Here is a 15,324-nt window from a genome sequence, read left to right as displayed (position 1 = left end):
TGTCATTACATATACCCTTGTCCTAGTAAGTTTGATAATTTTCTTCATAGGATAGTATGTTTTTCAGATACATGTATGACCAATGATTTTGGTTGATTAACACTTTACTAATAAAACCAACATTATGTTCTTAGTTCCATGGGCCATTTAGCTGTGCTGTGATCTGAGCCATACACCCCCAGCCATCCATCTCAGCAGGACATGCTCTTGGTCCCAATGGTGACTGAATAAAACAAAATAAACTAGATCAAATTTAGCTCCAGTCCTTGAGAAACAGCTCAGAGTACACATATTTTGACGGTAGATCAATAGTGTATCCTTTCTGTATATAAAGGAGCATAGTATCTTTCTTTCAAGTGGTAAATAAATTCTACTGTTAAGCATACCTCACCATTGCTACGTATGTGCTATTTGAGATTGTTTAGTTTCTCTGTGTATATTTCATTCATAATTCATATATCTATTCCATACTTTTTAATTCTGCATATTACTAATAGCAGATTCCCCCCTGACAATTTTCAGGCCTGAATTGAGCACAGGGACCCAAAGCTGCTTCTCTCAAAGTAATGTTGTTGTTGTTGTTGTTGTTATTTGCCATCTAGTCGGCCCCAACTCATAGCGACCCCTCCTTGGGTTTCCAAGGCAGTATCCCTACGGAAGTAGATTGCCCAACCTTCCTTCTGAGGACTGGCTGGTGGGTTTGAACCACCAGCCTTCTGATAAGCAGTCAAGTGTCTTAGGCACTATGCTACCAGAGCTCCTAAAGTAATGTAGCAGGAATAAAAATCATCATGCAGTTCAAATGATGTTCAGCTATTTCCTAGAACTGAGAACATTTATATATTCCTTTATCATAAACAAAAATTTCTTGAAATTTTGGGTAGAGGACTATCATCATTCACAGATATTAAAGTTATCAAGTTATTAGTTTCCTTTTAATTCCTGCTTTTCCCCTAGCACATTGAAGCTATATCATTAACTCATGTTTCTTCTGATTTATTGGTGTTTTCATCACTTCACTGTGCTTGTCTTCTGTCCTTAAGACTTCATTAAGTCTGCTAATTAAGATACTTGCTGCATTCGCAGTAACTAGGAGTATGCTGTGTTGAAAACAGAATAGAAATCCACACTGCCCCTGCTAGAGGTAGTCAGGGACCTTCCAGTTCAAGCCAAACGAGGCCCAGATGATGCCACCCTTTGAGGCTCCTGGGAGTGTGAGGAGGGGGATCCAGGGAGACCTGAATTGGGGGCGTGGGAAGGGAAGATGAACATATCTTGGAGCATTGTACTTTGGTTCCTGAAACAGCAGAAGAGGTGGCTGGGGACAAGTCATCCCCAGCAGGCACCGTTTTACGCACCTCTCAGTCTAACACCTCCCATCCTGGCCTGAAAGGAAAGGGCCCTGCTGAGATGCTGCCCTGCTCAGTCCATCATCTCAGGTTTCTTCCTAGACTTGCAGGTCTCCAGAAAGATCTTGACCAGGGATAGAGGAGGGGCGCAGCCATAGGCAGGAAGATCAAGCTCTAGATGGCAAACTTCTGGTCATAAGGAGAATAGAGGAGGTGGAGGAGTGAGGGGTCAAAAAAGCACACTCCGAGGACGTTACAGCTTCCTGGCTGGCAGGGCCAGCAGAGGCCAGGTGTCCAGGGGCCAGCTCTTCTGCACTGCAGCTTTTGCCCTGTACACCTCAGGTGCCGCATCTGTCCTTGATGACAGTGTTGCTAATATTGCCCAGAAGCTGGGCAGGATGGTGGAGCCTGGGACCAGGTTCTCCACTGGCCAAACCCAGAGCAGCCAGTCCTGCTCCCAGCTCATTAGCCCTACACTTTTAGGCCCTGAAAGTAGGCATTTTAGAAACAGCTAGGGCTGAGTGATCCCAAAGAGCAGCTACAACTGAGCCGAGAACAACTCCCTCACTCACCCCACATCTACCTCAACTCTCACTGGCAGCCCCAAGACATTGGAGACTTTGAAGATGGCATTGTTCCATGATGCCACCCCAGCCAGGTACTGAGAAGGTAGCATTAGAGAAAGCCCTGGTTGGATCCCTCTACCCCTCAGGGAGAGCCCCACCACTGCTTGGTGGAAGGGCCTGGGCACAGGTCACCTACAGGGCTCCTCCCCTACTCCTTTCCTTCCTGGGTGGCTGCACCTGTTGTATCCAGTCAGACAGGAGTCCAGAAGGCAGCTCAGGACCTGTGGGTGGGGCAGTGGTTGGGCAGTGTGCTGCAGTGGAAAAAGTTCTGGACTTGAAATCAAACCAACCTGAATTCCTTGCTTCTGCACTTATCTGAACTTCATTTGTTAAAATGGCACTAACGATACTCCCTGAACAAGGTTATGATGATTACATGCGACAGAGCACATGTAAGTGTGTGGCACATACTAGGCTCTCAGTAAACACTGGTTGAATATGGGGAGAAAAATGTCATATCCACTGCAGTCTTCTTATAGGTGTTTTAGCCAGCACTTGCTTTCCTCTGTCCCTTAAAAAAAAAAAAAAAAAAAACCACCTAGGGGTTGACTCAATAGCTACCAACATTGAAGTTCCTGTTCCCAGTTATGTAAGTGATCAGAATGTATGTTAGCCTTCATGTCTCTCTAAACAGTTTTAACAGATATTTTTCTTCCTATTATGGTGGCAGGTGAAGTTTTGGTCCCAACACATTTCCTTCATTCTGGTTGGAATAATCATTGTCACATCCATCAGAGGACTGCTGATCACTCTTACCAAGGTATAGTGTATCACAATGTCAAAAGGTATCATTACAGAGGATGCCATGAGAGAATTTTACTTAAGATTCCTGCTTTCTGAAGTCTTAGAAAATATCTAAGACACACAACAAAATTTTTAAAATGTTAAATGTATTTACATGTACCAATTATAAATAAGTATCACAAAAGGTAATGGACGAGATCAGTGTCTGTTTTGTTCACTGATACATTACCAGCATTTAGAATTGAACTAGGCACTGTAGGTACCCAGCAGAACTTTGGAATGAATGAGAGAAGATAGTGAGATTAGAAGAGTAACCGAGTCATTTGTAGAGAGGATAGGGAAGCAGGGGGACAGAATGTTCAGCTGCTTTCTGATCAACACAGACCTGCTGCATGGAGGTAGAAAGCGAAGGCCTTTCTGGTAGAAGAGGTAGAGATTTCAAAATCCAAGAGCTAGTTGAATGAAGAGAAGATTAAGAGGGAAAGGGTCCTCCGGGCATTTACCACAATTTTGGAAAGTCCTCAGGAGCTGGTAACAAGGGTTTAGAGTGGCCTAGAATCATCTATTTTAATATTTATAGTAGTGACGTTAAAGTCATATGCTAACTCAAATCATTGTTCCTGAAAGTTTAATAGGAATCGTTTAACATGTTCCAGCATAATGCTTAAAACCACCAACCACCTCACGGGGAAATAAGTGTATTCCATTTAGGTCTCTTCTTTATAGCCTTTATCACATATAGTTGTTCTACACATTGTGGCATGGAAGAGACATTTTCAAGTAAATGTTAGCCATGTTACTTATTGTTCATGACACAGGAGTCCAGCAGTACTGCATAGATTTCTCTTCCTTTCTTGACAGTTCTTCTATGCCATTTCCAGCAGTAAGTCTTCCAATGTCATTGTCCTGCTGTTAGCACAGATAATGGTAAGTTTGAACTAGCTTTATGTTTATAGCTATAAGATACAGAGATGTGTTATAAATTCTTTTTAATGATTTCCTTTGACCTATCCCTCATTACAAAATGACTTCTGGGTTTGACTTACAGGGAATGTACTTTGTCTCCTCTGTACTGCTGATCCGAATGAGCATGCCTCTAGAATACCGCACCATAATCACTGAAGTTCTTGGAGAACTTCAGTTCAACTTCTATCACCGTTGGTTTGATGTCATCTTCCTGGTCAGCGCTCTCTCCAGCATCCTTTTCCTCTATTTGGCTCACAAACAGGCACCAGAGAAGCATATGGCACCTTGAACTCATACCTATCACAGACTGCCAGAAGCGAATGGTGTCAGAATTTGGATATAAGAGAAGGAAGAGGGAGGGGGACCAGGATCTAATTTAAAAAAAGAAAATGACTGTGGTGTCATACTGTACCTCTAGCCTGTGCCTTCCTCCTCATGATACTGTGATCATGTGTTGGATCACCTCAAATATGAAAGAGCGAACAACCTGTGTAAGTTTGAGGCTGGTGCAGTAGAGGGAATGGGGGCATAAAAAGAGCTAAGAACTGAGGAGGAAAAAAATATATGTATACACTGGAACTCTGGGATAGGAGAAGTCTAAGTAACTGCACCATGCATAAAGTATTTGTTTACGTCAAAGTTCAAATGGAGATGGTCATGGCTTTCCCCTGAGATTGACTGTTATTAAAATCAGAGATTGTAACACTTTGGACCTTTTCAGATTAAGTTCATTTCTGTGAAGCACAGCACAGTAAATGCAATGTTTACATAATCTAACGTGAGTTGGCATGCTACTCCTGTTCTCCCCACTCCCTGCACCATAACAGTAACCAGAGGTTGTCTGTCCTTTTCTGGAGCAGGAGTGCTGTGCAACTGAAAGAGCCTGCCAAAAGAGACAAATACGTCATTTTTCTTGATTTCCTTTTAAGTGTTATTCAAGATTGAATATCCTACACTCCCAACTCAGTGATAATGCTTTGTTTTCTTCTTTCCATCTTCCCCTCATGCTGTGGAGTAAAACTAAGGAAGTGTTAACTACGACAAGTCACGTTGCTACCCTGGGACTCATTTTCTTCATCTGTAAAAGGAAGATGTTAGAAAATTTGTAGAATGCTCAGTAATGCAAATTAAGAAAATCTTCGACTTTATTGCTGGGAAGTCTCCTTTTACTACAAAGGTTTCATTCTGTATTTTATTGTTTTGGGTTTCTAAACGCATTAGAACAAATGAAAGTTAAAGTATTAAAGGTTTACCAAAAACAAAAGCACTGTTAAGGTCATATCAGCTAACAGAAGGTCCATATATAGGCAAAAGGCATTTTACTGATATTTATTCTAGCAACCACAGTATTCTTACCAAAGGATAATTTCATAGGTTTGTCTGCTCAGAGACTAATTAGTCACTCTCACATACACAGATTTATGAATCATCTCTGGTGCTCAAGGAGCCTATAGCAGTGAGAGGTATCATCATACCATGAAATAATTATATTGAAGCTTGAAAGATCACAAAAATTTGGCTCCTGCCTTAGCTTTTTCTACATTGAATATAAATAAACCATCTGTAATAGTCATCCCTAAAACAAATGACAACAGAAGACAATCACATAGGAGCTGGTTTCCAGGAGTTCTCTAACACAGGAAATGGGTGGCAGCTCCTTCCTTGAGAATGTATTCCTATTAAATACCCAGAAAGCTACCAGCCAGGACCATCATGTTCTCATCACATCACTGTATCCTCAGAATTGGAAGAATGGGAGGCTGTACTGTGGGCCTGTGCAGAAGAAAATAAAGGAGTTATAAATGGTCGAGTGTACACACAGATAAGCAGCTCTGGTGCTGTATGACTCACGCTGTGGAGCAGAGGCACTCACTGGAGCCACGTGACCCGAGCTCTACACTTGCCTTGGTTTCCATCTTGCTGTTTGACACATTAACAAATATCATACTGCCTATATGTTTTTCTCTAAAATTAGTATAATACTATAACTGATTTCCTAGAGAAATATTACAGAATTTTTAAAAGACAACTAGAATATTTTCGTTGTTAAGCAATCCAAAATATTAGGTCAATGGCTAGTGTATGTCTTCATAAAAATAAGTATTATTTCATCCATCAGTATAGTTAATGCACTGAAAAAACACTGAACTTTTAGAGACCTGGTTTTGCCATAAATTCTTATGAACTTGGTTAAGTCGGTTTACTTTTGCACTTCATCTATGAAGAGAAATTGGATAAAAATATAAAACTGAAGCTTACCAAAGAATTATCTAATCCAAATATATTATGTTTAGTTTTTCCTAATATTAAAACTTTAATACCTGCCAATTAAACAATACTGCCATTCATTTTCATGTTTACTGTGAACCAGGTACCATTCCAAATAATTATGTTAATCATAAAAGCCCTATAAATTATGCCTGTTTTATAGATAGAGAAACTGAGGCACAAAGAGTGAATTTTCCCAAGTCTAATAAACAGCAAAACCATAATTTGTACTTACATAGTCTGATTCAGTTGCTTCTGGTGGGTACCCGTTACAATTTTGATGTCTTGTTTTTTGACTTACCAATTCTAGATAGTAACTGTCATGACTCTATACTATAAAAAGAAATGTGTTGCCCTTGTATTACACTCCTGTCCACAACACCTCAATTACATTGTTATCTTTACATTGCTACTTTTAGTACTTTAGGAAATCTGTGGAAAAAAGACACAAGACCACCCTACTCGAGACTTAACCATTCTCTGGTAAGTCCAGTCACTCAAACGGATCACCGCTTACTCGTTCTCTTGCTGTGTGAGAGTCAGGCTCTGACTCTGCCAGTGCTTCTTCTTTGGAATCAGGGGGAGCATCCAGTGGGTCAGCCATGGAAGAAACGATAGGGGTTTTCTTAGCCTGGAAGTTATCATAAGCCTTCTTTCCACAGACTAAGAGTATAACGTCCTTCCCACTGCTCTGGATTCTGTCCACCACCTTCTCATGGGGCTCGTCCTGTACATTCACCCCATTCACTTCGATGATGACATCTTCATCTTCCAGCCCCGCCAGGTCGGCAGGGCTGCCCTTTTGTACCTGGGAACAGAGCATCTCAGTTAATTCCACCCACAGATAAGGGCATGGCAGACTAGCATCCCTTCAGGGGGTAGATGAGAGGAAGTTTGAGAATTTATCCTTATTTTCCTTTCAAGATACAGAAGAAAGGTGCTCTAATGCTAATTTACATAGTCAAATGAGGGATGTGACAAATAGTGGTCAAATATTATGTTGTGTGTCTTCTGGGCTGTAGGCTTTAGATTTTATACCACCCACCACCACCCCTTTTCACTCTCGACTTGAACATCTCTCTAGCTCTGTCAATCCCTATGGTGGGTAGCGGCATCATGCCAAATGCAGAGGAGGCAAGTAGCACTTCCATCAGTGATACTTAAATTATGTACCATCGACCTATAAATTATGGTCGATTGTGACTGTCAGCTAAAGTCATGTTAACTCACTGTTTATTTGATTCAAAAATATCTAGAAAGAAAATTAGGTAGAACAAATGTTTAGAATACAAAATTGCTCACGTGAGCAAAACATGAGCTTGGCATGTACTAGTAGCTAACTAAAAGGTACAGAACTAGAACGGTATTAACCTGAACCCAAGCTGAGACCAAATATGGTTAGAGGCCCTCAAAGTAACCTTTTCACCAAGCTATCAGAGGGTGGGAGAAAAGATGACACTCCTAGTTGTGGCTTCCCTGCTCCTGGCTGTGTAAGGTGGATATTGAAACCAGATCATCATACCTCTTTGACGAATGAGCCTGGCAGATCCAAGACTGCGTTTAAGTGAAAGCCATAGCCGTTTTCGCCTTTCACCAGCCTGCAGAGTTTGGGCTTCTGCTCTCCTTCCCCGGTAGGAGGCTGTTCCCCTTTTGAACAGCCTGAGCTTGTGACCTCCAGAGGAGCAGGAGAAGTTGCTGGAGCCTCCTTGACAGTACCATTGGGCAATTCTTGACTTTGATAGTAGAGAAATGGAGAAAAATGAGCCTTTTGAAAATAAAGGAAAAGCATATGACTTAATTGTGAGTGTGAGTTGTTCCGCTTGATCAAATGTACTGGTTACTTTACAAGGTGACACACATGTTCTGCTCCTCTTCTGGATACAGCTGATTGTGAACTGTAACGTTTGTCTACTGCCCTACCCAGAGAAGGTATAAAAGACAGAGCTTAGTTACACAGTAACATTTATAAATATGTATATAAATGCATACATATGTATAAAATAAAAGCAGTGGAGAATGTTGTATAAGATCTAAAGAAAAAGATGTTTAACAGTTGCTAGTTTCTTCTTGACTCTGATAGTAAGCAAGTCACTGTCCATCCCACAGGCAGTCACCCTATTGGGAGACCACACACGTCTGAGTGACTAGTCCAGTATCTGATGCAAAGTAGGCTCTAGTTCTTACCCCCTCAGAGTTCAAACAAATTAGAGAAAGTGACACAAAAGACATTAGGGTTTTGTTATTATTATTACTACCACCATCTGAAGACAATGCTATCACAAAAGACCTATCAGGTACAGTCATTAATTGGGAGTAAGGGAGTGACAGCTATCATACAGTCACGTGTGGTAACAAAAGTTAATTCCAATCTTTTGCCACTTGCCTCTCCCCATCCCTGGCGTATGTTGTGTTCAGTTTATTTTACTAGTTATTGTAAATAATAAATAAGCTGGCTCTTCTGTTAAGCCAGCCTTCCCACCATCTTTAAGTATTTTGAACCCATCTCAAGCCTAGGACTATCCATGTGCAAAAGATACAATGGCGGCCTTGAATGTAGAAGCATAAAATAGGAAACAAGACTTTAAATAGGCTCAAGAGCTCAGCTGGCCGTGGGTTTTAGTTGAGAAGGATAGAATGGTAGATTTGGGGTATGACAAGATCCTGGATCAGCAGTTAAACTGCTGTCCACAAGTATCCAGAACATTCATTAGGAGGTGAATAGAAAAATCAAGCAACTGAAGGTAAGCCCCATGTGTGCTTTGCCCCCAATTACACTGTTTAGAAGCCTAGCTAAAATGAGACTTTTGGTCCCGTAGTTACCTGTCTTACTGCCCACAAGACCACGTCTTTCTTAAGGAGTCTAGCATTAGCTCATAAATTTCTACCTACCCAATTCAACTAACTTCAGACTCTCAGAGATATATTTGCTAAGTTCTACATTGGTATCTTCTCACATTTTAAAGACAGAAAGCCATCAAAGTAACTCATTACATCTAAAAACAGCTCTGATAAACCCTAAGTAAATCAACTGATAACTAAGCAAATCAACTAACTGCAGTAGGTAGTCTTGAAGCAAAGTACCATAAAGTTTAAACACTTTCTGTGAAGTTAAACGCTATTAAGTGCCATTAAGTTTAAAAACATTTGGTGAGTTTCATTCATTCTTCTTTCAAATATTTGAGTGTCTAGTGTGTGTCAGGGACTGTTCTAGCTGTTTTATTCATTGATGTATTTCAAAGATCCAAGTTACCTCCATCCCCATGGAACTTACTTTCAAGGATGGGGAAGAAAAGGGGCAGGATCTTTTTAGATCAAAGTGCTCACTTGTATTAACCAAAGCAGAGAAAAACAGATTACTCTGTTATCATCCTCTCATACGATTATGAGGAGTCAGAAAGGACTTGATGCCAGAATCCCCTTTTGAACAGCCTGAGCAGTGACCTTCTGCGGTAGTTCAGTTTGTGTGTCAGTTTGGCTGGGCCTGATTGAGTGGCCGGGCAGCTGGATGTAGTATTCCCCATGATGAGACTGGTAATCAACTCCATGGTGGAATCTACTGTGAGCAGCTGTGTAGCTGCCTTAGGGATGTGGTCTGCTTCCAGTATATAGGGAGAAGCCTTGGGGAATGGTCTCTAGCTTATGGCATGCTTGAACCCTACATGTAGCCGTGTCATTGTTCAGCAGCCTGCCATGCTCTGCCAACCTTGGGACTTCCAATGGACTTGAATTAATGGCCTGCCATGTGGTTTGCTAACATTGGGACTGTGCCTTTTTACTTGTCAGCCTTGGGCTTGTCAGTCTCAGCAGCCAGCAGCTGAGTGAAGAGATGCCTCTGGCTTCAGTGGGCCATGAGCAAGAGGCAGAGCTGAAGCCCAAGGTTGAGGGGCTTTAACCCAGCCCCTAGAGCCTGGCACTTTGAACTCGGACTTCTATCCTCCCAAACGGTAAGAGAATAAACTCCTGTTTCTTCAAGCCATCCCATTTGTGGCATATTCCTGTCAGAGCAGCACTAGGTAATCAGAGCACCTTCCAACTTCTGTTTGACCTTAACCACCAAATAGGAGCCTACCACTCTGCAGAAATGGCTCATCCCCCAATTGCTGGCAGCGTCAATTGTTGAACCAAAAAAGCTAGCTCTCTGTAGCTTGTCTATTTGGTGAAGCTCTGCCCCACATAACACCTCAAAATTAAATCTAGTCCTCATATGTAACAGTCTTTCAAATTCTTGAAAATGCTCTCCTTTCTTCCCCAAACCTATATGCTTTTTCATGCAAAACACATGGTGGTTTCCAAAACCTCTGCCCTGGTTACCTTTATGATCACTGGTCTTCTGACATTCTCAGAAGTTGTCATTTTAAATCATAAAATATTTACTGAACATTTACATGTGACAGGCATTGTTCTGAAAACTGTCATTTAAACCTCATTGCCATCTTTCAGTAAGCTACTGCTATTTTACCAAAGAAAAAAACTGAGGCACAGAGAGGCTAACTTACCCAAGGTCACATTACTAGTAAATTCCAAGTATAATCTGACCAACTCAGTACAGGAAGACAATCATTCCAGAAACTAGTGTCAATGTAAATTTAAATTGCCTTTTCTGGGTAGAGACAACTCTAAGTATCGCCAAGTTTCTAATCTTTTGCTAAAATCATCAAATGAGGTCTAACATTTGGTATAAATATAATTTACTTTTAAAGAAATATAGTAAAGTTTATTCCTTTTTAAGTTTAATTATGTTTTTTATTTCTTCTGTCTTGACTAGATGTTCTGAATCTTAGTTATACTCTCCAGGAAATAAATTTTCCATCATTGCTTTAGTTCATCTGAAAGTATGTTAATTTGCTTTCATCTCCATCCAAATTTAATGATATAGCTTAGGACAGAACAACTAGCATACCATTAGAGATGTCTGTTCAGGTTGACAAACTACTGGAACTAATTGAGAGATTTAGCATAGTGGCAGGATACAAGATCAGCATACAAAAATCAGTTGGATTCCTCTACACTAACAAAGAGGTCTCTGAAATGGAAATAAGGAAATCAATATCATTTACAATAGCTGCCAAAAAGATAAGATACTTAGGAATAAATCTTACCAAGGACACAAAAGACCTATACAAAGAAAACTACAAAACACTACTTCAGGAAACTATAAGAGATCTACATAAATGGAAGAACATACAGCGCATAACATGGATGAACTTGGAGGACATTATGTTGAGTGAAATAAGTCTATCATAGAAGGACAGATATTGTATTAGTCTTATTGTAAAAAGTCAAGGAAAGGTTCATATATGGAAGGAAATTTTCTTTGTTGGTTATCAGGGGTGGGAGAGGAGGGGAGGGAACACTGCTAGATAGGTAGAGACAAGTATTGATCTGGGTGAAGAGAAGGATAATGTACGAAACATGAGTGACCAACACAGTGGCACTGAGGAAGAGGAAGACAGAGACAGTAGCACCGAGGAAGACAGAGAGAGGTGCATTGAAGGTACAGACAACAAAGATGAACCCTTTTGTACATACAGTACTATGTTGTCCGTGAAAGCAAACATTGATCTATGGGTGAATAGATGGGAGGACAGGCTGAACCATTAGGTATGTCTATGCAAGGGGGACAGATGTGTGCCCAAAACCATGTATAGGGTTGGCAGACAATGTTTCTACAAGTGATCTGTATGTTCTGTAAGAATTCCCAGGTATATAGAAGAGCTGACCAGGGACAAGGTTGTAGACACTTCTTGGCCACAGCCAGCTACCTAGTGGGAGCGAGTAGTTGGACCTGTGGGCACAAGACCATGGTCGCAGGGGACATCAAGCTCAATTGGCATAACATACTACACAAAAACATTGTTCCAAATCCTACTTTGGAGTATAGTGACTGGGATCTTAAAACCTTGCAAGCAACCATCTAGATGCAACAATGGGTCTCTCCTCATCCAGAGCAAAGAAGAATGAAGAAAACCAAAGACATATGGGAACAATTAGTCCAAGGGACTGGTACACCATGCAATCCTCAGCCTATACAACTATGAAACCAGAAGAACTAGATGGTGCCCGGCTACCACTGTCAACCACTAGGAGGGGGATCTATGTAGGAGAGCCTGGATACAGTGGGAGAGCAGTGTGAAACAAAACTCAAAATCATTTAAAAAAAAAAAAAAAAGGACCAGGTTTGTTGGTCTGATACAGCCTGGTGGAATCTCTGAGACTATGGCCCCCAGTTGCCCTGGAACTGAACTCACTCCTGTGGCTTCCAGCCAAACAAAAGACAGGCATATGAGCTGAATATTTATTTAGGAAGATACTCTCCTTGGAGAGATCAATAATAGGTGAATAAGAGGGCTGTGTATGCAGAGACAGGGCAGGGGCAGGAGTGCATGGAGGGATGGACACAGGGAAGAGGTAACTATGGGGAGGAAGTGGGAGCAGAGCTGTTGCATTGTGGGAAATTGCAGTCAATGACATGAGACAAAGTATATGTGAACTGCTGTATGGAAAGTGAATTTGCTCTGCAAACTTTCACCCAAGTCACAATTAAAAAAAAGAAAGAACTATGTGGGATCAAATTAAAAATAGCAACTTGAAAGATTAGATAGGAACATTAAGGAGCAGTGAATTGATGTTAATGAGAGAAGAACTCAGAAAAGGAGAGTGAGAATGGCTGCACAACTCAAAGAATGTAATCCAATGTCACTAAATTGTATATATAGAAACCATTGAGCTGTTGTGTTTTGCTGTGTGTATTCTCGACAACATCATCAATGAAATGAAATCACTACATGAAACAGAAAACCAGAACAGAATTAAAGAGAATGTTGCCACATTGTGGAAAATGTAACTAGTGTCACTGAACAATTAGTGTAGAAAACTGAAATAGGAACCTAATTTGCTTTGTAAATTTTCACCAAACACACACACACACACACACACAAAAAAAAAAAAAACCATTAATCCTAACAGCTACTGTCTATGTGCTTTAAGAGTTGGTAAGATTAGTGGGAGCTCTGGTAGCATAGTGGCTAAGGCACTTGACTGCTAACCAGAAGGCTGACGGTTCAAACCCACCAGCCACTCCTCAGAAGGAAGATGGGGCAATCTACTTCCGTAGTGATACTGTCTCGGAAACCCAAGGAGGGGTCGCTATGAGTCTCGTCTGACTCGACAGCACATAACAACAACAAAGAAGATTAGTTTCATACAACTTGGTCTTGGTGAACCTGCATTTCTAATCCCTTTGCAAAGGGTTAAAAGCTGTTTACTAACTAGTCCTTTCTAGGCTTTTACGTCGAACTGATGGAATTTACTGTCTACAGTTTAAACTCCAATTGTTTCCTATTTTTGAAAGTTAGGGCTACATTGCCTGTTTCCAAGCTCCTGTTCTCCATAGGTTTTCTCAAAGCACCAAGAGAAATTGTGTGATCGTATTTGCAAAATCTTTCAAAAATCAAAGTCGGGTCCAACTAAATGGCATGTAACAACAATGGTGCAACTACTGCAGAAAATGCTACAGCATTCCTTAAACAGCTGGAAAAAGAAATACCGGATCCAGCAATGCCACTCCTAGGTATATATCCTAGAGAAATAAGAGCCACGACACAAACAGATATGTACACACTCATGTTCATTGCAGCACTATTCACAATAGCAAAAAGATGGAAAGAACCGAAATGTCCATCAACGGAGAACTGGATCAACAAACCATGGCACACGCATACATGGAATACTATGCAATGTTAAAGAACAATGATGAATCTTTGAAAATCTCATAGCATGGATAAGCTTAGAGCCCATTATTCTGAGCGAAATTAAAGATAAAGGGACCAATATCATATTAGACCACTATCCTAAGAAGTCAAGAAAAGGGTTTCACAAGAATAAGAAATTTTCTTTGATAGTTATCAGTGGTGGATGAAGAAGGAAGGACATACTTTGGGTGAATGGGAAATAAGTAACAATCAAAGTCTAAGGACTTAAACTTATTACTAATAATCACTTGGCATTCCTCTTATCACTACCAATTTGACTTTCTGTTTAGCCTTAATGATGATTGTTATGCCCCTCCCCGTTTGAGGAACTGTGCCTTAGGCACTATGCCACCAGAGCTCCCTCTAATAGAGAATAGGAACAAAACAAAACAAAACAAAAATTAAGATGTTATAATGTAAAGAACATGGGATTTGGAGTCAAACATAAACTTGAGTTTAACCACTTAGTGGTTCTGTGGTCATAGCCAATTTTCCCAACCCTCCCTTTTTTCCACATAAAATTACGATCTTAAGAACTATCTGGCAGGATAAGGATACAGATTGAATGATATTATGAGTGCCAAATATCTAGTACCTAGTGTGTAAGGGAGCTAAGGGAGACAAAGTTGTCTGTCAGTTTGTCCTACTGTAGTGGCATGTTGCTGTGAGGGTTGAGGCTATGCCACCAGTGTCTCACACCCAGTAGAGATGCACATGGTGCACAGGTTTCAACAACTTACAGACTGAGACAGACTAGGAAGGAGGAGGAGGCCATCCACTTCTCAAAGAATTGACCAGGGAAAACCTTATGAATAGCAGAGTAACACTGATACATTACTCTGCAACTTTATGAATAGCCTGGAAACACTGTCTGATACAGTGCAGGAGGATAAGCCACTTAGGTCGGAAGGCTTTCAAAATAGGACCAGTAAAGAGCTGCATCATCAGAGCAGAACCAGCCCTAATGATAAGGATAAGGTAAAGCTTTTGAGACCTCCATTTGCTGACATGGCACGACTCAAATTGAGGAGAAACAGCTGCAAACATCCATCAATAATCAGAACATGGAATGTATGAAGCATGAAATCTAGGAAAATAGGAAGTTGTCAAAAATGAAATGGAGCACATAAAGAATGATTGAGCGGGAATTACAATTTGAAGAGGAATGGTGGGGAATTCATCATCACAAAGGATGTTTCAAGATCTGTCCAGAAGTACAATGCTGTCAGTGATAGGATAATATCCATATGCCTACAAGGGAGACCAATTAATGACTATTATTCAAATTTATGCACCAACTACCAAAGCCAAAGATGAGGAAATTGAAGATTTTTATCAGCTTCTTCAGTCTGAAATTGATGGAACATGCAATCATGACATGTTAATTATCACTGGTGACTGGAATGCAAAAGTTGGAAACAAAGAAGAATCACCAGTAGTTGGAAAATTTGGCCTTGGTGACAGAAATGATGCTGGAAATCACATGATAGAATTTTGCAAGACCAACCACTTATTCATTGCAAATACCTTTTTTTCAACAACACAAACAGCATCTATACACATGGACTGCCACCAGATGGAATACACAAGAATCAGATTGACTACATCTGTGGCAAGAGG

At 40.7% G+C, this 15,324-nt stretch overlaps 2 protein-coding genes across 2 annotated transcripts in view; one reads left to right on the top strand and one right to left on the bottom strand.

Annotated features, from left to right (window-relative positions):
* LOC103203337 (Golgi pH regulator-like) overlaps positions 1-3,974 on the top strand; it is a 35,285-nt gene extending 31,311 nt beyond the window's left edge. Inside the window, 3 exon segments of the mRNA XM_007948325.1 lie at positions 2,646-2,735; positions 3,581-3,646; positions 3,768-3,974. Coding sequence (XP_007946516.1) covers positions 2,646-2,735; positions 3,581-3,646; positions 3,768-3,974 — 363 coding nt within the window.
* A 1,433-nt stretch (positions 3,975-5,407) lies between these two features.
* PDZK1 (PDZ domain containing 1) overlaps positions 5,408-15,324 on the bottom strand; it is a 36,928-nt gene continuing 27,011 nt past the window's right edge. Inside the window, exons 6-8 of the mRNA XM_007950081.1 lie at positions 7,476-7,718; positions 6,471-6,761; positions 5,408-5,458 (exon numbers count right to left, since the gene is read on the bottom strand). Of these exons, the coding sequence (XP_007948272.1) occupies positions 5,408-5,458; positions 6,471-6,761; positions 7,476-7,718 (585 nt within the window). The remainder of the gene's footprint in view (positions 5,459-6,470; positions 6,762-7,475; positions 7,719-15,324) is intronic.

The sequence above is a fragment of the Orycteropus afer genome, unplaced genomic scaffold, assembly GCF_000298275.1.
Source record: "Orycteropus afer afer isolate SDZICR_OR568_19922 unplaced genomic scaffold, OryAfe1.0 scaffold00010, whole genome shotgun sequence".
In the NCBI taxonomy this organism is placed as follows: domain Eukaryota; kingdom Metazoa; phylum Chordata; class Mammalia; order Tubulidentata; family Orycteropodidae; genus Orycteropus; species Orycteropus afer.
Note: the sequence above shows the minus strand (reverse complement) of the source record. Positions and strands in the feature narration are given on the sequence as shown.